The following is a 27,949-nucleotide window of genomic DNA, read 5'->3' on the forward strand; positions in this document are numbered from 1 at the left end:
TTACAATAAATCGGGCGAAAATATTTATGAGAGCTATATCTAAATCTGAACCGATTTTCACAAAACACATATCATTCCAGACCTAATTCAGTACGCTATGCGAAATTTCATGCTAATCGAAGGATATATAGGGACTTTGGTGCATCATTTACATTTAATCGAACAAAAATATATATGGGAGCTATATCTAAATCTGAACCGATTTTCAGGATACTTAATACACATCATTCTAGACCTAATTCATTACGCTGTGCCGAATTTCGTGCAAATCGAAAAATTTTAAAGTGAACCAATAGTGAAATACCAAATTACAGTCAATTTGGTTAAAAACGTGTCCAAACTCCGGTTTAGCCAAACTTTAAATTGTACAATATTTAGTACATTTCCAAAACTTCCTACACTTCCCAATCTTACACCTCAAAAATGTTTCTAACACCAAATTTCATGATGCCATCCAAGGTAGATATACAAGGTAGTCGCATAGGCGAATTTCGTTGTTGTATTTTGATATGTCAAAAATATTTTAGGAAAACAAACTAATTCACAAGATTTTTTACACAAATTCCTGTAGAAAATATGAATAAAAGTATTGCCAAACAACCTCTTCGAAATTCGGAGATTTTCAATTATAATTTTGCTTTTTAATTTTTTGGTTCAACATTACAACTATATTTTTGACATATATTTGCACCAATAGCTGGGCCGATGCGGCTACCTTATTAAATATACCTTGACGCCAGATCTATTGGTTCAACCAAAATTCAAATTGAACAAAATTTAGTGTCATTTAGTACCCATTAGTATAAAATTCCAAAAACTACATCCATACCCCAAATGATTTTTCAGGATTGCAGCTCTATGGGTTCACACAAAATTTAAACTATACCAAATTTAGTACACATTTAGTACATACACATACAAATTTCCAAAACTCTCTACATTGCCCCATCCTACACCCTTACAGTGATCCTAACGTAAAATTTTAAAATTCCACCTCAATCGGTTCACCCAAATCCACATTTGGTAACATTTATTACACATACATAAGTACAAATTTCCGAAACTTCCCACATAGCTCAATTCTACTAATTCTGAATTGGCATCCCTATATATTTGGAATTAACAGTAATTAGGGGGTTTTCTAAAAGAGAGAAACACATTGCATTGAGAGAAACATAATTGTTTTGTTAAATTTGTGAGAGAGTCTAATTTAAAGTTGAACATAGTGATCTCCAAACAAAGCAGTAACAGTGATTTTTCCAAAAAAAATCTGGCAGCCCTGATTGAGAGAAACCTAATTACAATCCAAACAAAGCAGTAACAGTGAGATGATGCGTGAACACTTGGAAATGCCAAATACGCTTTATTCCGAACACGTATCATACTAATGCATTACATACAATTCATTTGTTCGAAATTCCCTTAAATGGCATATTTCCATACAAAGGTGGCAGTAGAACGAAAAAACACCCATAATTCTAAATTGATTTAACCCAATTGTTTCTTGTTTTGTACCTATTGTTTTAAAACACCATTAACTTAATGTTACCATGGCTGCAGTTGCTGAACTACTTACCAATCACCATCACAATGCACACAATTCCCGGAAATATCTGTGTTAGGTGCATTGACTTGAGAACAGGTTGCCTTATAATCGCATTAGTCCATTTCACTTTACATAATACCACTTTCGATTTATTTATTTATCATGCAAAGCAATACACAATTGCTATTAAAATATTTCACAATGGCATTTAAAATGTCAAGATTTTTATTAAAAAATATATATAGCACTACGATACAATTAGACCGTTTAAAGGTATAAAGTTTTTTATTTACACTTTGACCACCGCCAACGACCGACAACATCGACCCCAACTACGTAAATACTAAATGTAAACAATAACAAAAACAAACACAAAAGCTATACAAATCAAATTATCGATAAAACCACAAAATCGAAAGTCAACAGTTTTTTTTCTTGTTACGAATACGTAGCAAAGCAAAAGTGACAATAGTTGTTTAGAATGAGAATCAAAGAAAAAATCGAACAAAAAATATTTAAGGGATATATAAATCAAAGAGCTAACCATAGGTTTATAAAAGACAGTTATGTTAACTTACACATTCGTTACAAATGACAGTATCATAATGCAGTAATAAGGTGATGTATGAAACAAAAAACTTTGTTTTTGCCTCGACCATCTGTCAATTTTTTATTATAATATGTATAACATGTTTGGCAACATTGCACGTCGAATTCAAGTAGAAATTACGCACTTTAACAGTTAATTAAAGCGGTGTACACACTAGCATTTTTGAATGACACTCTTGCCCAAATTTTGTTTGTTTGATAGTGTGGCCTCTCATGATTGTCATTCATTAGGCAACCACAAAAATATTCATGGTTGTTGGACAGCCAGTAATCATTAAAAATTGTCATTCAAAAGTGATAGTACACCGCTTAAGAGATCAGCTGCTCAAAATCAGTGAAGAAAATACACCGCTTGTTTGGGTGTTTCAGCTTGACAATAACCTCCAAACATACACCAAAACATGTCAAATATTTGTGGCGGAAGTAAAATATCAGGCCAACACAATTATCAGATCACAACCCTATGGAAAAATCTTTGGAGTTTTATTGTACGTTTACCTTCATGGTATAATAATAGAAGGTAACAGCAAGTGTTGTTGTACAAAAAACGATACAACAACCACATGGAAATTTGTTGTTGTAAGTTCTACTAGTGTCAACTCCTTTGACAGAAAAATGTAAACAAACAAATTATCATCAAATTATTTTTATTTTGAAAATGAAATATCGAATCCTCAAAATATAAATTGAAAAACATGAATAAAAATCTATCAAATTTATATTTCTATCGCTTCCACATCTTTCCTATAATTGAGCCATTGCCATATATATATATATATATATATATATATGTATAACACATATGAAAATGCTGGGAATAGCGTGTTATTCCTTGAAGAAAGATGTGCTTCCTCAAACATTCCCAGCAGGCAGATTGAGTAAATTGAATACGGGAGCACATTTAATAATGAACAATTTCAAATTGTATCCGTTCCCAATTTTCCTGTTGGGTGATTTTTAAAAACATAATTTGTCAAATTCATATTGACACTAGTATTACGTTGGAATCAAATCAGCTGGGATTTGCTGTTACCTTTTATAATTGTACCATGGTTTACCTTGTACCGGATTTTGTTTTGAATTGTCAATTTCATTGTATACATGTCTTCTACTATTGTACCTAGTTCATTAGCTCGGTTCAGGAAATCGTTCAATTGTCTGTCTCCAATGCCCCCATTCTCAACAATCGTCTCTTTTAAGCGATTTCCTCCACATCTCATTCGTAAATATTCTGTCTGTCAGCTTTAGAGTTTCTTCTTTATCGGATATTCTTTCGTTCTCACTTCAATTGTGGAACGTTTTAAATTTTGGTCGGCGAAATTTTATTGGCTATTTGTTCGTGAACGACGCAACTTTCGGCAGCAGCAAGTTATTTAATTTAATTTTGTATTTTATTTAAATAAAACATTAAACATACGATAGACTTTTATGCCAATTTCCTAATAGCAAATATCGAAAGTTGGCATTTGATACGAGCTATGGACGATATGCAAATTGAGAACAACGCTCAAATGGATGGAAGTGACAGCAATGCTGGAAGTGGGGTTGGTGGAGGTGAGAAGAAGACTGAAGAGAAAACCGGCAATTGTTATTGGTAAACAAAACAACACATTTGTAAACAGACGGCATTGATAAGTTGCAGATTCATTCAGATTATATTTCTTTTTCTTCCAGTGGCAAGGAACGTAATCTCAATATTGTGGAATTACTATGTGCCTATTGCAGTCGCTGGTTCCACGAGTCATGCATAGGTTACCAGCTGGGAAAGCTGGTGCCATTCATAACAAATTATGTGTTTGTTTGCAAGAACTGTTCACCTAGTGGCTTGGAGAATTTTCGCAGATCCCAAGCCAGTAAGTTGGGGGACTACGTATACATATGATTAACTATGCCTACTGACGAGTATAATTTTTTTGTTTGCATTTAGCCATTCCACAAATGTGTATCACTGCCATTGCCAATATGCGCAACAACAGCACCAAGGAAGGCAAACCGAAAAACCTCTTCAGCAAAGATAAAGAAATTATTCCGTTCCTGGAACAATATTGGGAAGCAATGACAACAATGCCACGCCGCGTTACACAATCATGGTATTCGACGGTACAACGTTCCTTACTAAAAGATGTTCAGATTACATTTACATATGAAGAGCATCCAGAGAATGGTGCCATGTTTGGTTTGATGATACCCGATTTGTCACAAATCAAACCGAATTATGAGGCAATGACAAAAATGGGCGCATTACGATTAACCGAAGATGGTTATGCCCAGGGTAAGTGAAGAAAAAAAAACGAATAACTACGATTAGATAAAATTTATGCGTAGAAAGCATATATGACCAATTCATGGTCCATATAGAGATCCCACCATATTTTCGATATTTTGACGATTGCCCAACCGAAGTGACTGCAATTTGGTTGGCATTGTGTGTTCTTGGAGATGAAAAACAATTCTTTACAGTAACTTAATATCGATTCCCGTCCCGTCCGATTTTAGGTAGGTTCATGGTACATAATCCACACAAAGTGGCTGTAATTTAACATTCCAGGTTTTTGTTGGATAAAAACATCCCGCTGAAATTTGCATAATAACCCGACTCATTTTCGGAATGTTGTAAGTGGCTGTAGTTTAGAAGTCTGCCTTTTTTTGATTAAAACACCTCTTCCTATAACATTTGTAAACCCTTTACCGCCATGGGGGAGCAGATATGAATGCTAACGGAAGCGTCCACAGGTTGCGGATAGTGTGAAGCCTGTTATGAGACAGCGACTCCATAACGGATAAGGACTTCTTTTTGATGAAGAGGAACCTCAAATTCATTTGGAAGTTCTCCAGGAATTATCCGAACAATATTGAGAGGGACTTCTTGATTGAAAGGATTCCAAAACATAATTCGAAGATTACCACGGTATTCCCTCCAAAAAAGGAAAAAAAGGTCCTAGGTCCTAGCACATATAGGAAGTTGGTGGCTGAGACGCCAGAGTCCTCAGTATCCCCCAAGGGTAAACTAAGCACTAAGACGTCTCTGACACCAGCATCCACGAAGACGGAGGGTAAGGGACTGTCGAAGTCAGCCCGACGGAGAGCCCGTAAAAAGGCATCCAAGAAGGCTGATAAGGAACAACCTCCCCTTGGAAATCCACCTTCTGCCGAGGTGTCGAAACCCATATCCAAGGTTGTGCATAGTATCACTTTCTGTGTCGATTTATGCATGACCGTCCGGCCGTCTGTCAGTCCAAGTTAAATTGTAAACAAGGTGCACGTCGCATTTATTATCCGAATGAGATGTAATTTGGTACAGATAATTTATAAGCCCCAAGGACAAACCCTATTGAAATTTTTGAAAAGGTTTAGATATAGCTCCCATATATATTTTCGTCCGATTTTTAGCAAATGGTGCACCAAAGAGTCAAATTTTGACTGATTGGCACACAATTTTGCACAACGTACCGAAGTTGGGATAGCCTAACGTGTGCCAAGTTTTATTGAAATCGGTTTAAACTTAGATATAGCTCCCATATATATTTTCACACAATTTTAAGAAAAATGGTACAGTAGATATCGGATATAAGACACTGAAAAAAAAAGACGGAGATTTCTTTTTTATATGCGTTTTTTCTTATATGGAATTATCGGATATAAGAAAGTATAAGCTCGGTGTTTTTGATAATCTTTCTTATATGCCAATTTTTCTTATATGAGATGTGCCTATATCCGATATCTACTGTACACCAAAAAGTTAAATTGTGTCCAATTGACACAACATTATGTGCAACGTATTGAAATGAGTCTACAATAAAGTCTGGTAAGTTTGGATGAAATCGGTGCAGATTTAGATATAGCTCCCATATATAGTTTCTTCCGATTTTAGGTCAATAGTGCATCAAACTCTTCATGTTTGTTCGATTGACACCAAATTTTGACAGTGTTCTAAAGTTAGTATAGCCTAACATGTGTTAAGGTATTAAATTGCATTTTGTAAAAATTGGTTCAGATGCAAATATTTCCTCCATATACATTTTCGACTGACTTCATGTTAATTTATTGCGTATTATAGGGTCATAGTAAAGTAAATGGAATTTTGGACGGTGTTTTCCTAGAGGATAAAAAATCCTCCTTTTTCTTACCGAGTTTTCTCCGAAATTTAAGTTTTTTTTGTAATTCATTAATGTCGAAAAATTAAAAAATTTTACTTCGAAAACGATTGCCTGACAAACTGTGATTGTATGTTGTTTGCAACTTGTTAGTGTATTGCAGATTCTTTAAAACTTGATCTCTCAATTGAGCAGATGTATTAAAAAAACGGTTAGGTGTTTGTGCCATGCACAGATACACTATTCGCTCCCCCTCACATTAACCAAGGGATACTACTCGCTTGTACTCTTCTGCAATCAGTAATTATTGTTTTCTATAATATAAAAAAACGCAATGTCGTCATTGTTGTCTTTGGGTATGTTACATTTTTAGTTTTTTTTTTTTTTTGCTATTACACTTGTGCCATTTTTTGTATTACACTATATATTCTGTTAGTCGCCAATATTTCTTTGTAGGTATTTAAGAAGTTGTAATTCAAAACCGAAGATTATTTGCCAATTTATTCTTTTTTTCATTTAAGAAATAGAGCGGCTACTGTGTAAGCTCAACAAATGAATACCATAGTTTGTCATTATCTGCTGCTTTGCTGTGGATGGAACGCAGTTAACTAAATAGGTGGGCACCACCACCACCACTGTCAACGAAGCGGACACACACAATGAACTGAACCCAATCAAACTGAGAGATTCAGATACAACGTCGACGACGACTACGACAAGCATGCTTTTGCATAGTTTAATGACGTAGCTTCGCTGTCCACAACGCAGTTGACGTTGTTGTTGTTGTTGGTTTTTTGTGTTTGCTGTTTTGATTTCTCCTCGGTTTTGGGGCTATCTATTGTGTTTTGCTTTGCTATTCCTATGGCATAGTTGCCGTCACTCACTGGTTGCTGTTGCCGCTACTGTCGTTTCTGCCTGACTGTTTGACACCATATAATATAGCTGGCAAATTTTGTTGCTGTTGCTGTTTTATATACATGATTTGATAGTGGTGTACCGCCACCTCCTCCCTCACCTTCACCTCTTCGGCCAATCGTTCTTCTCATACACATGTAGTTAATGTGTTGTTGTATGTATTGTGTTTGTTTGTTTTACAAATATTAATTGTTATTTTCATTTGCGGTTTTGTGTTTTGTTATTTTGTTGGTCGCAGCGAACAAACAAACCCTAAAACATATCCACATCCCAGAGATTAAAATATATTACAAATCGTTCGTCACATTTCTCTCCCCACAAACTAACTAATCTGAATTGGATTGGGGGAAAAGTCCTCAAGTTGCAGCAGTCGGACAGTTTTTCCAATATTTCCACAAAACACTTGAAGTTGTTGGTTGGTTTATTCGTGTCGCCACGACACAGAGAGTTGGAGGAGAGGAAGAAGGATGTCGTAGTAGGTCGGTTCATACTGTCAATGTTGTTTTTGTTGGTAGTGTGATTCGTAAGTGACATGCATTCATCGCAGTTGGTGTTGTACGCTCATGGTGTTGCTGTGGAATTTATCTTGAAAATATTTTAAATATTCGGTGCTGTTGTAGTTGTTGTTGCTTTCTTTGTGTGACGACTCGAAGAAGAAAAAAGCAAAACAAATACTTCTGCTGGCGTATCGTTGTAGTTGCTGAATTTATTCTAGTGGCCTTTCCATTTTGTTGAGCAGAAAATGCTGTGATTAATTCAACTTTAGATCTGATATTTATTTTTTGTAAATACCAATCAATTGTACCTGATCAAAGAAAATCGCCTGCAAGAAATTGAAACGCAAAAAAGAAATTTAACATGGATATTGCAATAACCCGTGATGAGGAACGTACGTAATAGCTTAGCATATAAAATTGTAAAAAAACACACACAACAATAACAGCAGTACCAAAAATGGGGTGGGGTATTCAGTAATAATGGTATATTATAAAATTTAATGTTTATACATACAAACTTCCAAATACCTTTGACACGTATACAATTTATTTAATATTCTGTGATGTCGTCGCTCTTTTTTTCTAGCTTCCCTCTCGAAAAACAATCGACAAAATAAACGCAAATTTCCCGGTACCGATTCCGGACCGACAGGCAAAAAGGGCCGACCAAGTTCCGATATTACTGCCAATGTTAAATTGCCAGCTCATGGTTATCCATTGGAACATCCCTTCAACAAGGATGGTTATCGTTACATTCTCGCCGAACCCGATCCGCATGCCCCATTTCGTCAGGAATTTGATGAATCATCCGATTGGGCTGGTAAACCCATACCGGGTTGGTTATATCGTACCTTAGTACCGAATAGTGTGTTATTGGCATTGCATGATCGTGCCCCACAATTGAAAATATCCGAAGATCGTTTGGCTGTCACCGGAGAAAAGGGTTATTGTATGGTGAGAGCAACACATTGTAAGTATATATGTATCAGTATGTGGAATACTTTTTGCAAATAATCATTATCTTATTAATCAGCTGTTGGTTACACTAGGCTACAAGGAAATCGAACGCACACATGATAGGAAACCATAAATGTCGTATCAAATATACATTTAAATTATTACAAAGACGAAGTTTTGAGATTGACATTTAAAAACTTTACCGAAATTGGTAACATTCTGGGTTTTTAATATACCCATAAAACATTAGCTATTAAAGGAACAAAGACGCATTTTACCGCACATAGACCGAGAGAATATGATACATTTTTAGATATTTTGAATGCACTCTTGAATTTGGAAATACTTATGTTCATGTGTCCATCTAGACCTACTGCAACAATGATCAGATTGACTTTGCTTTCTCATAGTAGTAGTGGTTTTCCGAGTGTGGCAACTAACCCGACGCCTCAATCCATTTTTATAGTTCTTATGGTTGATATCGCGGCACATATCAGCTGACTACTTCAACGGACGATGAAAGTAGCTACCCCAGCTGGCACCGCGTGGAGGTCAGTGTCAACAATTATATGAAAGAGGGGCCAAGATAAGCCAGGGGTTTCCAATGAAAAAGCCACTCAGCCACACTTGGTATCTGTCATCCATTACGTCACACATTCGGCATTCCCACAAAATTAATTCGGCTATGCACAATAACTTTATCTGGCACAAGATCAGCAGTAAATGTCGGAAAGGATATCTTGAACTTATTCAATACCGAACGTGGGTTCAGACAAGGTGACAATTTGTCGTGTGACCTGTTTAACATCCTGCTGGAAATGGTCATACGAGATGCAAATGTGAACAGATATAACACTCTGTACACCAAACAGCATATGTTACTCGCCTACGCCGATGACATCGACATAATGGGTCGAACATTGCGAGCGGTAACAGCCACCTTTGAACGAATTGAGAAGGAAATGCGACGTCCTCGGACTCGGACCAAAATTTCGGAACAGGGTCTTTTAAATTGGAAGAGCTGCGCAAAAGACGATAGCCTGGAAAGCCGGCTAAGTAAATAATTACCACAAAATTGACAGACTAAACTAATTGACGTCTGTTTGTGGAGTAGAACACCATAACGTTGAGGTATTTTGTCAGGACAAACAAATACATAAAGCTCAAACAAAATTAGCTGTTAAGACGCTGCGGTTGTCGTGACAAAAAAGTACTTCTACTAAAGCCTAACAAGGATGCCAGGTGACGTCAATAGTACAGATAAACACCATTTCTGTCGCAAAGACCCTTTTCCTGAAACAGAATCAGAATAGACCGTGCATCCGAACAGTTATGGTGGCACTTGATTTACAGAAGTCCTTCGATATTGGCAACCATGACAAGGATATAGAGAATACCATCGCTACTAGTAATTCAGTAGACGTAGACTCGTAGAATGGTTTCCCAAGGTAGGGTGATTTTTTCGTAACTGTTTAACCCTAACGTGTCTGATTTTCAACAACTGCATACAACTAGGACGGCAGAAATGAAGCTCCCGATGATTTTCAAGTGATCTGTGCACTGCTATTTGCAATTAGTTAAGAAGGACACCTTGTTGACCACTCTTATAAAATAGGCAATAGGTTGATCAGTGTTAAGCTATACGGCGCCAGTGTGGTTTGCGAATGTGATTTGCAGAATATTGAAATCTGTTTGTTCTCTAACCAGTAAGACTATGACTACTAGTGGATTATCTTTATGAGGATATAAAGATGGATTTTATCGGTACCTGCTTGGATTTTATCGGTACGTCTGGGAGTACCTCATGATCTAGAGTGAAATGTCCAGGCATTGGAGCAGTACCATATTAATGCTATACTCGGAGACCACCTAGCATCAATGGTAGCAGAGGAGAAGCAAATAGCGCAGCTAATATGAGAATGCTTCAGCTGCCTCAAATTCTTCTGGGCCCGAAATGATGACGCGAACAGTACAACAATACCATATGAAAATAGTAGTAGAAGAAAAGTTGCTCTCCGAAGTACATATGGACGCAATCCATACAAATTCCTGAATTTGGATACTGAGGCGACCATACAATCAATTCTTCTCTTGAATTTCAGCTCTCTTTCTCTCTCTCACAGTGCTAATCTCAGAAGAATCTAGAGGGACACGACTTAGCCTAGATAAAACGAATTGTTAAATCATTATATAATTAAAAAAAAGAAAACAATATAAAAAACCATCATCGGTAGTGACCTCATATTCACAATATACCTATTGTGGTCACCGCTCAAAAAATCATATATGTATATTCTATATAAAAAATATAATTTATTTCTAACAATACATTTTTTCTTCATTACAGCTGTTAATCGTGGCAAATGGTATTATGAAGTGACAATAGAAGAAATGCCCGAAGGCTCTGCAACACGTTTGGGTTGGGGTCAGGAATATGGCAATTTACAAGCACCATTGGGTTATGACAAATTTGGTTATTCCTGGCGATCGCGAAAGGGAACGCGTTTCAGTGAAAGTCATGGCAAGCATTACAGTGAAGCCTACGTAGAGGGTGATACATTGGGATTTTTAATTGATCTACCCGAAGAAAACGAAGTGGATTATTTACCAAATACATTTAAAGATAGGGTAAGCAAAATATGTAAATTAATATGATCTAAATATTCAATTGTGTGTTTATTCTTCTTTTGTTTAGCCTTTGGTGAAATTTAAATCGCATTTATATTACGAGGATAAGGATAAAATCCAAGAGACATTGAAAAGTTTACGTGTTGCACCTGGCAGTCGAATAGAATTCTTTAAAAATGGCCAATCTCAAGGTGTGGCATTTAGTGATATCTATGCTGGCTCATATTATCCAACAATATCAATACACAAAAGTGCAACAGTTAGTGTTAATTTTGGTCCAAGTTTTAAATATCCTGAAGTTTTGAGCAGTTATAAAGCCAAAGGAGTAAGTTGACACATTTGAAGTATTTTCCATGTATTTTTGAATTTAATGGGTGTATTTTTCCTTGCAGATGCATGAGCGTGTTGAGGAACTTATTTGTGAACAGTCCCTATCTGATTTATTATATTTAACTGAAAATGAGGGTAGATTACGCTTGGATAATTATAATATATAGATATAAGTTGACGGAGTCATCAGTGTTTCATAATAAAAAAAGTTCAAAAGAAAAAACAAAAAGATGAAATAGAAAATATATTTTTAATTGAAGTGATTGATACAAGGAGCCTGTATTCAAATTCAGGAAGGGTCCAAGTTATTTGAGTAAATGAGGCAAGTGCCTAAACATAGCTGGGGAGAAACAAAAGTTCAAAGTGTTTTGAGTTCAATCGGAAATAAGTCAGTTGTATCATAATGATTGCAGCTAAGGCTACTCGCATTTGTCTGGGCAGCTAATTCTCCTGTTCTGCTATGGATATGGTATCCGAGTATAAAATGCATATTATTCTACTACCTTAAGACTGCATTTGTATGAATGCTAATCAGACCTGCCTTGTAGGCCATGTTGATCTAGAGGTGCATGTTGCTACATTGTTATTGAAGAACTCTCTAGGCCTCAATTAAATTCATAACGATAGATACATTCGACTCTCGATATTTTTTAACACAAAATAGATAAATGTTCAAAATACGAGTTAAAATTTTCAAGTCAAATATCCGAGAGAAGTCTTTGAATAAACTAGAACTTCAAAATAACGATTTTGAAATTTTCGATAGACAACTGAATCTTTAATTTCCTATTACCCCTACAATATTTGTTTTCAGGTCACAAGTAACGGTAAAAGGTTCTAGTGGTTTTTTAGACTAATATTTTCAATTTGCAGAAGTGCCTTCCGCGTTGGATTTAATTTTTAAATAGCTCCACATATAAAGGGACGTCCTGATTAAAAAGGAATTAAGACCCACATTTTTTAAATAGAACTTTCTGCAATTTTACATGTTCCTTAGAACATATTAATCTCAGCATTTTCGATATCAATTCCTGTGAAAATAAAGATGTAATACCACCCACATTTATATTTCTCAATTTTTCCATATACATTTATTATTTCTTTTTTAAATATTCTTCACAATTCGTCACACTGTACAAAAATAATCATTTCACACCTATTCATTATTTTTTCTAATATTTTGAAAACAAAAAGATTACTTAAAAGCATGAAATTTTGAGGCACTATATGGTAAATAGAATACATTAAATGTTGATCTCGGATGATATGTGGGTATAGCCGCCGAAATCGATCTACCCGAATTCGTCGATGTATTATTGGTCGTTTGTGTTGAGGCTGTAGTCGTAGGACCACCAAATTTGTCACGTTTATTTATAGATGCTAGTATCTGACTGGACTTGTATATATTGGCATTATTTGTTCGTAGAAAATGTTCCCTTGTGCTAGATGGTGTCGTCGTATTCAGATCACTTGAATTCGAAATTGTTGTTGGTTGTGAATTATACTGGTGTATTATCTGTTGCTGCTGCTGGCGTGATGATGATAACGATGGCAATACAATAGAATTGCGGTTATTGAAAAATCGATTTGCCGCCAAGGGGACATGCCACGCCGATCTGTGTCCGGTATTAAATCTGGATCTTGCATTTTGATCTTGTGTAACCACGGCAGATTTCGCCTGCTGCACATGTGTCAATTGTACAAAGCTAGGATTGACTTGATGTCGACCGAGATTACGAAATTTTCTCGTCGACTCCAAAACATTCAAAATAGGAGGCATACGCAAACGATGTTGGCTACTGGTAGTTGGTTGGACAATAGGAACATTCGTTGGTGTTGGTGGTGAATATGATGATGATGTAGAACTGGTGGCACATTTTCGTTTATTTCCAGGATTATGCATCGTTTCGCGTTCATTGAGTTTTAAAGGCACTGTGGTCAATGTGAAATTCTTCAGTAGGCTATTTAAATCATTACTCTCATCCGATGTTTTCCTATAAGTTTGTCGGAAAGCTGCTGCTACAGTAGGTTCTTCGTGTTGTATTACCTTCTCCCTGGTTGGAGTAATATCATCATCCATTTCATCTTCATCTGAACTGCTAATATTTAAACTTGGCAACGATTCCAAAGTATCCGAACTTAATGCTTTTATCCTATAAGGGCTTGTCTTGCGCCCCATTAACTTGGGGAATTTTTTCTGCCAATCTAATATTTCCTTGCGCAAATCGTCATCTGTTGGTAAATCCTCAATGCCGGCTAACATATTCTCCACTTTTTCCCATTCGATTTGATTCAATCGAATTGCATCGTCATTCCATGGTATTGAGCCGATACTGCCACGGTCAATGCTACTCGACGACGTGTAAGGCACTTCCTGTAAATATTCATCGTCTTCTTCGTTGGCAAACAGCCCATCTTCATCGTCGTCATCATCATCAAAGCTGGGCGAGTGAAGGACTTTTGGTTTTTTATAAAAACCCAAAGTCGATGTCATTTTGTCACTTGATGGTGTTTTGAATGCGAAATAATATTTTATACTGCAGTTTTTATTCACTTGTTTTCAATACTAATTCATTTCAGTATGAAAAGGACTCATTCTCTCACAATTTGCAATGCACACACTCTCCCTCGCACTCTCTTCTGAATGTCCTTGCAAACAAACATGAACGGTTGTAATAAATGGTACTATTTTGTCGACCGTTATACAAATATGAACATCCGGGTAATCGAAATTAATCGTTCAATTATGTTATGCTATGTTTACATTAAGGCAATTTTTGACACAATGTCTTTTCCAGAACTTGGAAGAATGTATAATTATTACTACGATAACAATTGGTCTGTTACCGTACTGCAAGAATCTACTCGATTTTACTATTTTCTTCGATATCATAAAGGAAAAAAGTGTTATCGGAGTAAAAAATAGTAGATTCTTGCAGTACGGGAACAGACCAAATGTTATACCGAAAAAACTAGTAAAATTAGTAGATTCTTGCACTACGAGAACAGAACAACATTGGCTGTACATTTCAAATTTTTAAAGAAAACCCCGTCGAACTTATAGGAACACTTCAGATGAAAGTAATGCGGTGTACACATTAGCATTTTTGAATGGCACTCTTGCTCAAATTTTGCTTGTTTGATAGTGTGGCCTCACATGTTTGTCATTCATCAGGCAACCACAAAAATATTTATGGTTGTTGGACAGTCAGTAATCGATAAAAAAGCTGACAGTCAAAAATGATAGTGTGTACACCGCTTAATGAAGAATTTTACATTGACCACAGTGCCTTTAAAACCGCCTAGTTATGCGGCCAAAGAAACCAATACGGGTAAATATAAAGAAAGTGATTCCCGTTCCCATCTCCCTTAAGCGGTGTACACACTATCATTTTTGAGTGACAGTTTCGATAACATATCGGTTGTTACAGTTTTGTTGTGTTGTTTGTAGCGGCCATATTACATCCTATGCACAAAGGTGAAAGATAACTTGGGCTTTTGAACAATTTCCTTGAGCGAATGAAAACGTGAATTAATCATGCTAAATAATACTTCGAAAAACAATAAAAATCGTCTTTAAAATTTTCGTAATTTCTATATACACGACTTACTACTTCTTTTTCGAACATATAAAATAAGAGAATGCCATTTTGGTCTTCTCTCTCTCTTATTTTTTAACGTTTTTCTTCCAAAATTCTACAAAATAGTATTATATTCCAGGTTCAGGGAAAGAAACCCATATTGAATACTCTAATAGGTTTAAACCATCATATACATTAACATTTTGCGGGTTATCCAATTTAAATTTATTTCATATACGAGAATCTAGTGACCTAGCACATAGGCCCAAGGACTGCAGTATTATATCTACTCTCAACCCCTCAATGAGGATTTGTTTGACATATATGCAATGGAATTGACAAATTAAATCCGCTTGGTTTACTAAATCCGGTACAACGTAAATGTATTATTATCTCTTATATTATTTCTTATATGACGTCTGTTTTTTTTTTTAATAAATTATCGAGCAAGACCCTGCAAGAATATACTATTAATAAAAATTGTTTTCAAATTTTTATCAATTAAATTGCAAAGTTTTAAGCTAAAATTCATATTATTACGCCAATATTAAAGATACACATCTTTATGTTCTTTAGCTGAAATATCGATAAATCGTTGATATCGATTATGAAGAGAATGAGAATAAATTTCAACTGCGTTATAATGATTTTGTTATAGCTCCGTTCTTTTCAAAGTGTTACTGTCGCTGCTGGACGTCTAGTTTCATTTATTATTTTTTTAAGCTCAATAAAATATTAGAAATGTTTTAAATATCTTGTCGATATTAAATATCACTCGAATATCTTTCGAGTGTGCTGTGTAAATAGATAAATAATAAAATAAAAGACCAAAAAATGTGGCACGAAGCCCGCAAGCAAGAACGTAAAATAAGAGGTCTCATTGTTGATTACAGACGCCGGGCCGAGCGCAGACAGGACTTTTATGAAAAAATTGTAAGTGGGCCATTATGTTTAAATTTTTTAATGTAAAAAATATTTGAATAATTATTATTTTGCTTAATTTTTTAGCAAGCTGATCCCACACAATTTATCCAAATCCATGGAAGAAGATGTAAAATTCATTTAGATCCAGCCGTGGCCAGTGCTGGAGATGGTGCCGCAATCATGCAAGTGATATTGAAATTCATATTTTTTCCATTGTTATATCTTGTTTTTCTAGTTTCCCTAGGGGTAGCAAAATCCGATTCCATTCTATGCAAACATTTTGCATGGGAATTTTAATTAAATGTTGTAAACGTAAAACGGGTTTAGTGCAACAATAGAATTCTTACATAAAACACCCCTTTTGCAATTTTGCCCAACAGTGATTTTGTCCTTAGCTAGCATTGCATTGCTTCCCACAGTTAATAACTTGCAACGAGTTATAAATGCAATTGGGTTTTCAAGTAACCTTGGGTTTGCATATTATTAGAAGCTCTTAGTAACAGAATAGTACATTTGTATAAAATCATTTGCGATTGAATTGAAAAGGGTCTTTAGATCTTTCTATATAACAACCGGTTTATCCACCATTTGTTGCACAGAACATAGAGGATACTTGTGATTATTTTAAAATATGAAACGAATTTTGAACAAAGTATAAATATTCCGTATACCTTATACATAATATACCTTGTTGAATTATACATAATAATTCGCCTTTGTTAAACTCCTTTTTATATATTTACCACTGCCTTTAATCCAACTTAGAATGTAATAAGTATCATGTTCAATATCTTGTTTCCCAAAGAACCATCTTAAATATACAGTTTTTTTCCTTTCTCATCTTACAGTGTACCATGGCAGGGTCAACATGACAATCTTATTGATCGATTTGATGTACGAGCCCATCTAGATTATATACCACCAGTGCCGAAAACTAATGACAGTGATACCGAATTGTCGCAGGAGGAACGTCAGTGTAATTACGAACGATATCGGATATTGGCACAAAATGATTTCCTAAATTTGACCGAGGAGAAATTTCTTCATCAACTTTTCCTCGAAGAACAATTCGGTGCTAACGCCCCATTAGACCCGATGGGACAGGCTAATCAAGCCAAAAAGAAATCACAAAAACCTGGTGCAGCTATTGGTTACTCCTATGACGATTCCACCGACAATCCTGTCGCTGGCGTAATCGACACCCAACAACCATTTGCTCATTTGAAACATGCTGGAGCCGGAGCAAGCTCCAAGAAGACTGAAAATGACTCTGAATCAGAGTCAGACTCTGACATTGATATGGATGTTTCGATTGATGTATCCAAATTAGATACGAATCAGGCCCATGAATTAAATGCCTGTGGCCGTAATTATGGCATGTTGAGTAATGATTTTTATTCCTATTTGACGAAGGATGCCGATGAAGCTGATGCTCTACGCATTGCAAGAGAAGAAGAACGAGAGAAAATGCTATTGGGTGGTCGAAAGTCAAGACGAGAAAGACGTGCCCAAAAAGAACGACGTTTGGCTCGGCGTACATTTAGTCCGCCTAGTTATGCGGCGAAGGAGGACAATACGGGTAAAGATGAAGAAAGTGATTCCCGCTCACCATCACCCTCCGATACTACGGAAAAAATTACATATATTACATCATTTGGGGGAGAGGATGAACTGCAGCCCCATTCCAAAATTACCATAACTCTCGGTAAGGGATCTACATTGGGTGCGGCATGCGTGGACGCCAGCACTTCTGCTGCGCATCCTACATCCTATGCACAAAAGGTGAAAGAAAACTTAGATAAGTTGAAGAAAATCAACGAATCATCGACTAAAAAGGATTCGTCGCGCAGCCGAAGTCGAAGTTACTCACGAAGTCGCAGTCGTTCTCGAAGCCGTTCACGTAAGAGGTCCTATAGGAGTACACGACGCACACGTTCCAGAAGTCCATCCTATAAACGACGTCGTAAGAGTAGCAGAAAAACAAGATCTCGTTCTCGATCAAAATCAAGATCTAGGTCACTTTCAAAATCTCGACGCCATCATTCATCTCGCCGTTACAGGAGTCCTTACAGGCGATCACGCACACGATCGCATTCAAAATCCAAATCTCGTCGTAGACGCTATGCATCTAGTTCGTCAAGTAGATCCTCACATCGCAGCTCAGTTTCGCCGTCACGTCGTTCGTCATCGAGAAGAACACGGCACAGTCCGAAGTATGATAAACTGCGAAAAAGATCGCTGTCGCCAGTCAAAGAAAAATCTCCTCCTGCGCCCCAGATTTTGGAAAAATCTTCCAAACCCATGGAGAGTACAGTTGACATATTATCATCAATGACTAATCAGCCTCCACCACCACCGCCGCCCATTATAGCCAGCGAGGAAAAAACTGCAACGAAAACATCAGCGTCAAATGTTCCACTGGTTACAGTTATAGAACCGCCACCACCACCACTTAAACGTTATTACGGACGTAAACGTGGCGAATATTCATCCTCCTCGGACAGTGATTCGGACACGGAAGAAGATTCGAAAGCTGCAAAATCTGCAGAGAATACAGATGCCCCCGAAGCTATGGATATGGACACTACGTAAGTGTAATGTTGAATCCACTTCGTGAAGAAGAAAATACTTTGTTGCAGTAAATTTTGGATTAAATTGTAAATGACCGGTTTTTCAATTTCAGCTCCGAAAAATCGAATCCTTTGCCATCCACCTCATCGTCTGCCACTGCACAAACAGCAACACACAAGGGTAAACTTCAAACCGGCAAATACTCATCAACGGCTACATCAGTTAGTAATGCTCCCGAGACCAAAGTCAGTAAGAACCAACAAATAATTGCAATGCTTCACACAAGAACAACAACAACAGAGAACCACAATCTACGTAGTGAAATTAGCAAATCAAAATCTACCACAAAACTGAACATTAACGACATACAATACAAACAAAATGAACCGCCGACAATGAAACCGAATTATTTCAATAAGTCCTGCACAATGATACGACATGGACTGATTTGAGTTTTTAGACAAACGCTTTTCCTTTTTTCCTGATCTCTTCTAAACGGACATTAGTTTCTCTATATATATTTTTTATTTGTTAACTTTGTAAATGTTGTTCTCGATTTAATTTGACTAAGTGGCTTCTTACAGGGTACATCGTCAGCAAGTGCAGGAGTTGGCGGCGGTGTCACACCAACAGCTTCCAGTGCCAGTGGACGTTTAAATTTGCGTGAACGTCTCAAGAAAAAAATGCAAAATTTGCTTAATAAGCAATGTAAGCGATAAGTGTACAGTACAAGAACAATTATGCCATTTGAAGACTTCGAAAACTTTCGAATAATTTGCTAATTAAAATATTTAAATGCTTTAATTTGCAGATAAAGCAGACAAGAAAGCTGAAATTGAAAAGTCCGAAAGGGAACGTCAAATGCAGCAGGAGAGGTATGAGGAAATGCGTGAATTGGCAATAAAGTTGAGACGAAGGTAATGCAGCAATTATTTTCAATCCCAAACCATGATATTTTTTCATTTTAATTCGTTTTCTTTTTTTTCAGACAACGTGAAATTCGCCATCGCTATGGTACACCAAATAGCAAAGCCTCTGAAAGTGAAACATCAGAATATGCTGCAGCCATTGCCAGTGCAAAAGAACAACGCAGCAAATCGCGCAGCAGTGAAAGATCTGTGCGAAAATCACCACCATCACGACGAATTGAACAGGAGACGAAACGTAATTCGCCCATCACTAGAAGACGTTCGCGTAGCCGTGAAGCTAGACGATCAGTGAGTCGTTCAAGCCGACAACAAAAATCTCGTTCACAATCACGTAACCGACGAAGTAGTTCAAGGCGACGTAGACGAAGCATGTCTCGTTCGCGACGGTATCGTGACTCGAGTCAAGAACGTTCAACACGTTTCGCATCGGAACGGTCACGATATGATGACCGCTACCGACGTTCACGTTCTCGAAATGAACGTGATCATCGTGATCGTAACCGCGACCGGACAGACCGTGAGAGAGATCGTGATCGAGAGAGGGAACGGGATAGGGACAGGGAAAGACAGAGGCATGGCGGTAGTGGTGTCAGTGATCGTTACCGTTCCGATAGAGACATTGGCGATGGACGCGATCGTTCGGACCGAGACAGAGATCGAAATCGTAATAGGGACCGTGGTGCTGACGATTCACATTCACAGCAACGGCAACAGACTCAACAATCTTCATCTACCTCTACTACATCAACGTCAACTAGTCGTAGTCGCGTTGTTATTTCAGCTCCGCCAAAATTGAAGAAATTGGTGGATTATTGAAAGATACGATAATTATATTTTTTTAATTTTCTTCTCTTTTTTTAATTTCCATTCATTGTTTATTACTTTTGTATTTCATTAGTAATTTTGCAAAGTATTTTCTAAGAACCATTATGAAGAAGATAATGATGTAGCGTACCCAGACATATGTTAAACTTTTTACAATGCCTCTACTAAAACAACAAAATAGAATAAGCAATTTGTTATCGGATTTAATAATATTAGCCTGGCTAAATATTGCTTGAGCGTAAATAAAGTTTTGAAAAATTCAATTTTAAAATATTAAGATGCTATTATTAATTTTTGGGTATGTAATATATGTAATATAAATATTAGGATTCTACAGTGGTACCTCTGACCTGACATTTGGGGATCTTAGTAAAAGAGGCATATAAAAGCGAACCTAGCTGATGGTCAGAAGGGGAAGGCCACGAATTAGATAGAAAGATCAAGTGGAAGAAAACATTAACGTCTTTCAAATTGGAAGAACTGCTCAAAAGAACGACGCGCCTGGAAATATTTTTTATGCTCGACAAATGTTCTGTCACAATCCAACTAAGTAAAAGAGGTAGTTGATACAAGCATAATTAATGAAGTAAATTTAGGTTTAAGCCGCAGAAGCAGCGATTGGAAGAATTGCTGCAACCGCACCTGCATAATTTGATTAATCCGCTCCTTATTGAGACGACGACCAAAAAGTACTCTGGGAACTTATTTTTATTCCTATCTGACCAAGGATGTCGATGAAGCTGATGCTATACCCAATGGAAGCGAAGAAGAACGAGAGGAAATGCTACTGAGCGGTCGTAAATGGAGAATAGAAATACGTGCTCAAAAAGAAAGAATACGTGCTCAAAAAGAAAGAATACGTGCTCAAAAGAAAGACGTTTGGCTCGGCGGACATTTAGTCCGCCTAGTTTTGCGGCCAAAGAAGGCATTACGGGTAAAGATGAGGAAAGTGATGATCAACATTGGGTGCGGCATGCGTGGACGGCAGCACTTCTGCTGCGCATCGTACATCCTATGCACAAAAGGTGAAGGAAACCCTGGAAAAGTTGAAGAAAATCAATGAATCAGCGACTAAGAAGGATTCGAAGTTACTGAGTGAAATCGGCCTGTAAGATTCGCCTTTTGCTGGTATCCTTGTCTGACATTAGTAGCGAGAGTGGTCACGCGCATTATCCTGGCTTCGTGTACGATGTAGGGAATATTCTGAATTGTGGACTTTAGTTAAATACTAGACTTCTGGCCCATCCAGCTGTTTCAGTATTACCTCCTCGGCGGAAAGAGATCTTATACAGCAAAGCTCTCTTCGCTTCATCCTTTCACAGATTCCGAAAGTTTCCCTTCTGCTACCAGAACATAAAAAGGGATAGGCAATTCTTATAAGCGATTCTCGGTGAATTCTCTGAAACACAGACAGCTTCCATGTAGTTGAGGAAAATGCACCGAAGTGATAAAATCGGGCGGTCTGCTGCTGGAGATAAATAAATGGAGGTGATCTAATCGAGGAGAAATTATGGAATCGGCCTACATGATGCTTTATCTGTTGGGTGACATCGTCATCCGCAGTGTTAAACCCAATGCTGACGTTGTTCACATGTTAAGCCCTTTGACTTTTAGGCAAGCGGCACCGCTCTGTCGAAATATATACCGTTCACATCCATAACTTCTAATTCGGACCATAAAAAATCGTTTGAAATTCATTCAAAGTCAGCTGTTTTTTCTTAAGTCTAATGTCAACAATTTGGATAATAGAATAATGGATTTTGACAGCAAACTTGAGAGCCAGCTGGTCTGTCTAGATGACCTTATTAGTTGACCATGAACTGACCTTTAAAAATATATGATACCATGGTACAATAATACAAGGTAGGGCAGCTTGAGTTGAATAACTATGTAGGAGTTGGCTTTTTCTGCCAAAATATAAAATAAATATACACAACAAGTGGTTATGTTTATTTGACATTATTTCAACACATAGCTAAAAACGCGAAAAATTAATGAAAGGTTATGATTTCTTTCCAAAATCCAGTATGAATTGCCATGAAATATTAGCTTCATCCATAACAAAGTAATTTTTTCAAGACGGACGCGTTAAAAACATTATTTTCATTTCAATTAAAATTTAATATATTTCAATTTTTATTTTTAATTTATTTGAAACGATACACACACATTCAAAATATATATTTTAATTTAATGGAACAAGCTACCTTGAGGAAAAAATTAAAATAATCAGTTGGTATCTGTGCTCTACCGTGAATGATACCGTCTTTCAACCGTATAAGAGAAAATGTCCAAATGAATGCCCATCATTCAGTGCCATTCAGTCAATTCAAATATCGTCAGGAACATTTCATAACGGACTATTCTTTTATTTTTTTATTCTAATCTATATTTTAACATAAATAAGAAATCGATAACACATTTGAAATTAATAGATCTATAAAACCCTAAAACTCAGCTGTTATTGTTTTGGATAATCAAAACACTCATTTTGATTGGTGAAGTTGGACAATGTTGAGAAGTGAGTAAAAGAGTTTGATAATTATCAACATTTGATAAAAACTACCATTAATTTCAGCCGTATCTTTACGTTTGGCAAACAAAATGAGCACTTCTGCAATTGGCAAAGCAGGTCCTGTTGAACAGGCCATTATTGCAACATTGAAGGAAAATTTGCAACCGGTGCATTTGGAAGTGGTGAATGAATCGTATATGCACAATGTTCCCAAGGATGCGGAAACCCATTTTAAAGTACTTGTGGTGTCGGACAAATTCAATGAGTTGCCGTTGATAAAGGTAGGCAATTTGTATTTTTTCCCTCAAAATCTCTATTTCAAACATTTATTACAGCGCCATCGTTTGGTTAATACTATTGTTAAAGACAAGTTGGCTGATCATTTCCCCCATGCTCTGTCCATAGAAGCCAAAACTCCCAAACAATGGTCTCCCGAATATACTCTCGAGCCAAGCCCTAATTGCCGAGGTGGTTTTGGCAAATAAAACAGCCCAGCAGTGTAAATTTATAACAATTTCCCTTTGTCCAGGAATTTTTATTTAGTATAGTCTATATAAAAATGTAAATAACAATAAATATTGTTTAAGTTTTCAATTGTTTAGAAATTGTTTTTTAGTCTAATGTAAGCGTGGTATCTCCTCCACACTCATGCGAGCCGATAGAACAACATCATTTATTCCGACACCATCATAGGCCGCCCCGCAAAGGGATAAAGGCAATTTGTAGCGTTGTATATAACGACGAATATCTTGGACACGCTGTTTATGACCCACATTATATTGTGGTATGCATTTCTTTAAAATGTGGACTCTTGACATTTTCGGTTCTTGATCGATACCCAATATTTGGTTAACTTCTCGTAATGCAATATCCAAGATCTCCTTTTGTGTTGGATTTTGTCCATAGTATTGTTCAAACCACTTACCACCCATCATAACCGTAATCACTGTATTCTCTTCCATATCGAAAATGCAGCTATCGAATATAACACCCAATATGGGTCTTTTTTCCACCGGGGGCACTAGGAATCCAAATGCTGGTTGTTTCAAGATATCTTTACTGTTGTATTGTAAATTGACAACAGCCACATCGACATAGGGTATGGCCATGAGCTGTCCTGCCAAACCGGGATGTTGGCCTTTGACACATGCCGCCAATTTGAAGCTGGGAATGGAACTGATAACATGTTTTGCCTCAACCTCTTGTCCCTTGATATTTAAACGTGCCGAATTTTCGGTGAATAATATCTCTCGACATTCCGATGCTAAATTTACTTCCACATCACGTGAGAGAAGATACTCGTTTAGGCTACGAGGTAAGGTTTCCAAACCATCATTAACTCTATACATGCTCCATTTATTTTCCACTGCCTGCTTGAATATTTTCGGTTGGTTGTCCTTAAACAGACCCTTTGAGGCTGCCTCCTTTCCCTTCTTGTCGTTCAGTTTACTTAGAAAAATACCTTTCATGACACCACCATATCGTTGTTCCTTCTCGAATATTTCATCCATCAGAAAACGGACACTTATTTCCTTGGCATCACCGGCACAAATGCCACAAATCATGGGACTAATTGCATAATCGGCCAATTCCTTGCCAAAACGACGACTGACGAAATCATATATGGACTCATCGCCAAATTTGATCTTTTTCGGTGCCGATTTCAAATCGTTGAGAAGAGCCATCGCCAGTGGCTGGCTGAAGGGTGGTATGGTTTTCAACACCCCCTTTAGACTGTTCGGCAACATGCACAATTGACCTTTGGCATAAATCATACGATTTTTAGCTGCAACATGGGATGATGTGACCGCTTCGATGGGCAATTGCAAATCCTCAATCATTTCCAAGGTATTGGCGCCCGATATACCTTTGGGCCGTATGGTACGTGGGCCGGCTTCAAAAATGAAGCCTCTCTCCTTATGTTTTTCCGTTTTAATCCATCCTCCAATGCGACTGGATGCCTCGAAAATTGCAGTTGGTTGGCCAAATTTCTTGAGTAGATAATAGGCGGCAGATAGGCCGCTTAGACCTCCACCCAAAACAATGGACATTTTGTGAGTTCTTCAGAGCATCAACAGCTCAAACATGGAATGCAAATTCCAACCAAATTGGCAAACTAGAATGACAATTCACAATGGGACAGATAAGAAACAATAAAAAATGTTACGAATGAGGGTAATAAAAGAAATTAAAATTTGTTACGAATGTGGATAAAAGATAATGGGTGATAGGGGCGGACATAGGAAATTCGATTATGATAACATGTTTACATTTCGCGAAATAAATTCATTGGATTTATCTAAAAGGGAAAACTAGTTCATTTACATTGTAATGGATTTTGAAAATTGGCAATTCCATTGACGATAAAGAATTCTAATGTACACGTGTTTTAGTAAAATCATGACTATATTTGAAGATCTGAGAAGGTTTACGACATAATATTACGTTTACATTTTGCCAAATTTATTAAATCCAGTAGATCAAAATTGTCAATTCCATTGCATATACGTCTAAAAATTATAATAGGGAAGGATTTGTGAACATGATTAAGGTGACGTATACGTTGGTGGAATTGATATATGAGTTCCAGTGAATTTAGTAGTAGAAACGTCCTCTAACTAGTCTAAGGCTACATTTAGACAACTAAATCCACTCGATCTCAAATGTCAATTTCATAGCATATACATCAAATATAATCCACGGGATTTGCGAACAGGATTAACGTGACGTATACGCAATGGAATTGTCAAATTTTTCCTTATAATATTTCACATGGTTGGTAACACTGCACATCGAATTCAAGTAAAAATTACCCACTTTGACAATTAATCGAGACATCAGCTGCGCTAAATGGACTACCTATTTATTGTACCATGGTCCAAGGCTTATTCATTTTGTACTATTTACCCCTTATCTGTGAATTTTCAAAAATCACATCTTTTTTCATTATAATCGCGATTATTGTTACCATTTAGAACAAACTTCCAAACCCACCTTTGGAACTTTTCCCTATACAACAAATTCCATTACAAATTTCTAATAAATATATTTTATTTTTTAAATAAAACTCCCCCAGTCCTAAGTATATCATTTCTACACACTATCGTACTATTTTTTAGAAGTAACTTTGAAAACCACCTACTTATCCCATGATCAAGTTTTAATCTATTTCCTATTCGAAATGTACTTCCTTTTAGTACAATATATACATTTTCTTACACTTATAGTTACTATTTTATTGCCCAATTTATGCACCAAATAACAAGTTTACTAAAAGTAGTACCTTTCTACTTCTATTTATTGTTATCTCAATCCTACATAATAACAGGATTACTTCTGTCAAAGTTCAAGATTCATTTGTTCACCATTAAACGAGTCGCTTATTTTGAAAGTGGTTGAGTCCATTTTAGTATATACCTTGAATTTCTAGGAAATTTTACAAAATATATAACATTTTAGTTTCTAACATGTTGTTCTAACATCATGAAACAAAATGAACACAATTTAACAACATTTTTGAAACAAATCATACACAAACTCTTAAATACTTCAATATAAGACAACATGGACTTTAACCACTTTTAAAATGGACGATTCAAATCAAGATCTATTAATCATGGTGCTACCATGCTATTGACAAGGTCACCCAGCAAGCGAATGCCAGCTGTTTTTTTCTCAAGAATAAATCTAATCAAGGTCTATTATAAGATTATCCAGGGAAACCAGCTAGATATCAGCTGCGTCTCAAATTTGCTGTCATATTCCATTATTGTGAATTTACTTCCATTATGAAAACGTAAACAAAGTCAAAATTTTTGACGTTAGACTTGAGAAAAAAGCTGGGCCTTTTAAACTGATTCAGCCATTTCGTCTGGGGGTCATTTTAGTGCATTTCGTGCTGTTTTAAACCTTTCGTATGTTTTTAGTACGAATTTTGATTATCATTTTAGGACTTTTCATATAAAAGAATTTTGATTAACAATAAACATTCACCCATATACCCTTTATCTCATAATTTAATTTCAAATGTTAGTATATACAAATAAAGAACTACTATGTTGGGCAGTGACAAAAAGGAATAAACATTCACCCATATACCCTTTATCTCATTTTTTTGAGTATATACCGAACACCAACACATAAACATTTTATTATATTTGTGTTATGAAAACATGCGGAAAACGGAAGACAAGGAGAAAAATAAAGTAAATAAATAGTAGAAGCTTAACCACAATAAAAAAATGAAACGAATAACACAACACACACACCACGTTAACCGTCAACTGTCAGACATCGGAAGAAAAAAAAACTATTGATTGTGGGGGATCAAAGGAAATGTCAAAGACATCACTTTAACGAAACTCCTCCAAAACAAAACAAGGCGCAAACACACACATCTACACTCACACGATGTAAAAATTGTAAAGAGAAAAAAGCTCTGCACTACTGAGATGCTAACGAACGGTGATGACCGAATCCGAACAGCCAGCTAGGCAGTATTGACGCTCCAGCAACGTTCACCAAGCTGTGTGTGGTGACACGACCAAAACTGTGTCAGAAATGTTTTAACTGCTGTCGTGAAAGGTTCGTGAAAAATAATAACGGTCGCGTGTGTGTTCAAGAAGAATATTTGTGTAAAAAAATACATATACATACAAAGTGAAAATTGAAAATTTATGAAAATCCCAACAAAATTGAATGGAAATCAAAGAAAAATATTTAATAGTTTATTAGCAAAGAAATTTAACAAAAGAATTTAACGAGTTTTTTGTATAGAAAGTAAATATGAATCCAAAAATTAATTGAATACAAATCTTACAAAAAATTTTTCATCGAGTTGAAAGAAAAACTATATGTAAAGTTATGTGTATATATACATATATGAATTATGTGTGGAACAAAATTCCTTTACAAAAAAGGATTAAAATACCGGAAATATTGAAAAAAAAACCTTCGCGATTTTGTAAAAAAATAATTACATAAATTTGAAGAAAATCAATTTGAGTTTAGTGTGAAAAAGTGAAATGC

At 36.3% G+C, this 27,949-nt stretch overlaps 5 protein-coding genes across 6 annotated transcripts; 3 read left to right on the forward strand and 2 right to left on the reverse strand.

The window, feature by feature from the left end:
• The first annotated feature begins 3,609 nt into the window (after nucleotides 1-3,609).
• LOC133335535 (set1/Ash2 histone methyltransferase complex subunit ASH2) lies at nucleotides 3,610-11,790 on the forward strand. 2 transcript variants are annotated; one of them, XM_061543810.1, is made up of 7 exons: nucleotides 3,610-3,749; nucleotides 3,830-4,008; nucleotides 4,083-4,427; nucleotides 8,248-8,631; nucleotides 10,966-11,246; nucleotides 11,314-11,571; nucleotides 11,639-11,790. In XM_061543810.1, the coding sequence occupies exons 1-7, from the start codon at nucleotides 3,634-3,636 to the stop codon at nucleotides 11,741-11,743; spliced, it is 1,668 nt and encodes a 555-aa protein (XP_061399794.1). In that variant the 5' UTR covers nucleotides 3,610-3,633; the 3' UTR covers nucleotides 11,744-11,790. The 2 variants fall into 2 exon arrangements, with proteins under 2 accessions (XP_061399794.1, XP_061399795.1); XM_061543811.1 differs by lacking the exons at nucleotides 3,610-3,749; nucleotides 3,830-4,008; nucleotides 4,083-4,427 and adding an exon at nucleotides 7,987-8,053 and having other exon boundaries at nucleotides 11,639-11,784.
• Nucleotides 11,791-12,771: 981 nt separating this feature from the next.
• LOC133335560 (uncharacterized) lies at nucleotides 12,772-14,070 on the reverse strand. Its single transcript, XM_061543870.1, has one exon. It carries the CDS (start codon nucleotides 14,068-14,070, stop codon nucleotides 12,772-12,774), a length of 1,299 nt encoding a protein of 432 aa, XP_061399854.1.
• A 1,901-nt stretch (nucleotides 14,071-15,971) lies between these two features.
• Nucleotides 15,972-20,412, forward strand: LOC133335562 (CLK4-associating serine/arginine rich protein). Its single transcript, XM_061543871.1, has 7 exons — nucleotides 15,972-16,090; nucleotides 16,166-16,263; nucleotides 16,930-18,669; nucleotides 18,765-18,897; nucleotides 19,237-19,360; nucleotides 19,464-19,569; nucleotides 19,641-20,412. Exons 1-7 carry the CDS (start codon nucleotides 15,992-15,994, stop codon nucleotides 20,395-20,397), a joined length of 3,057 nt encoding a protein of 1,018 aa, XP_061399855.1. The 5' UTR covers nucleotides 15,972-15,991; the 3' UTR covers nucleotides 20,398-20,412.
• A 2,598-nt stretch (nucleotides 20,413-23,010) lies between these two features.
• On the forward strand, nucleotides 23,011-23,408 carry LOC133335563 (bolA-like protein DDB_G0274169). Its single transcript, XM_061543872.1, has 2 exons — nucleotides 23,011-23,202; nucleotides 23,257-23,408. Exons 1-2 carry the CDS (start codon nucleotides 23,011-23,013, stop codon nucleotides 23,404-23,406), a joined length of 342 nt encoding a protein of 113 aa, XP_061399856.1. The 3' UTR covers nucleotides 23,407-23,408.
• A 130-nt stretch (nucleotides 23,409-23,538) lies between these two features.
• On the reverse strand, nucleotides 23,539-24,974 carry LOC133335564 (protoporphyrinogen oxidase). The gene has a single exon (XM_061543873.1). It carries the CDS (start codon nucleotides 24,970-24,972, stop codon nucleotides 23,539-23,541), a length of 1,434 nt encoding a protein of 477 aa, XP_061399857.1. The 5' UTR covers nucleotides 24,973-24,974.
• Between the last annotated feature and the right edge of the window lie 2,975 nt (nucleotides 24,975-27,949).

This window comes from Musca vetustissima, unplaced genomic scaffold (genome assembly GCF_032173495.1).
Source record: "Musca vetustissima isolate MV318-11 ecotype Yass unplaced genomic scaffold, APGP_CSIRO_Mvet_v1 utg15158, whole genome shotgun sequence".
Taxonomy (NCBI): domain Eukaryota; kingdom Metazoa; phylum Arthropoda; class Insecta; order Diptera; family Muscidae; genus Musca; species Musca vetustissima.

What these genes read in the sequence shown, in the direction of transcription:
- LOC133335535 (XM_061543810.1), top strand. Translation starts at nt 3,634, where the DNA reads ATGGACGATATGCAAATTGAGAACAACGCTCAAATGGATGGAAGTGAC. An exon ending in TATGGTGAGAGCAACACATT is followed by an intron (nt 8,632 to 10,965) that starts GTAAGTATATAT and finishes TCTTCATTACAG; the next exon opens with CTGTTAATCGTGGCAAATGG. An exon ending in GCAGTTATAAAGCCAAAGGA is followed by an intron (nt 11,572 to 11,638) that starts GTAAGTTGACAC and finishes TTTTCCTTGCAG; the next exon opens with ATGCATGAGCGTGTTGAGGA.
- LOC133335564 (XM_061543873.1), bottom strand. Translation starts at nt 24,972, where the DNA reads ATGTCCATTGTTTTGGGTGGAGGTCTAAGCGGCCTATCTGCCGCCTAT.
- LOC133335562 (XM_061543871.1), top strand. Translation starts at nt 15,992, where the DNA reads ATGTGGCACGAAGCCCGCAAGCAAGAACGTAAAATAAGAGGTCTCATT. An exon ending in AGGACTTTTATGAAAAAATT is followed by an intron (nt 16,091 to 16,165) that starts GTAAGTGGGCCA and finishes TTAATTTTTTAG; the next exon opens with CAAGCTGATCCCACACAATT. An exon ending in GGAGATGGTGCCGCAATCAT is followed by an intron (nt 16,264 to 16,929) that starts GCAAGTGATATT and finishes CTCATCTTACAG; the next exon opens with TGTACCATGGCAGGGTCAAC.
- LOC133335560 (XM_061543870.1), bottom strand. Translation starts at nt 14,070, where the DNA reads ATGACATCGACTTTGGGTTTTTATAAAAAACCAAAAGTCCTTCACTCG.
- LOC133335563 (XM_061543872.1), top strand. Translation starts at nt 23,011, where the DNA reads ATGAGCACTTCTGCAATTGGCAAAGCAGGTCCTGTTGAACAGGCCATT. An exon ending in ATGAGTTGCCGTTGATAAAG is followed by an intron (nt 23,203 to 23,256) that starts GTAGGCAATTTG and finishes CATTTATTACAG; the next exon opens with CGCCATCGTTTGGTTAATAC.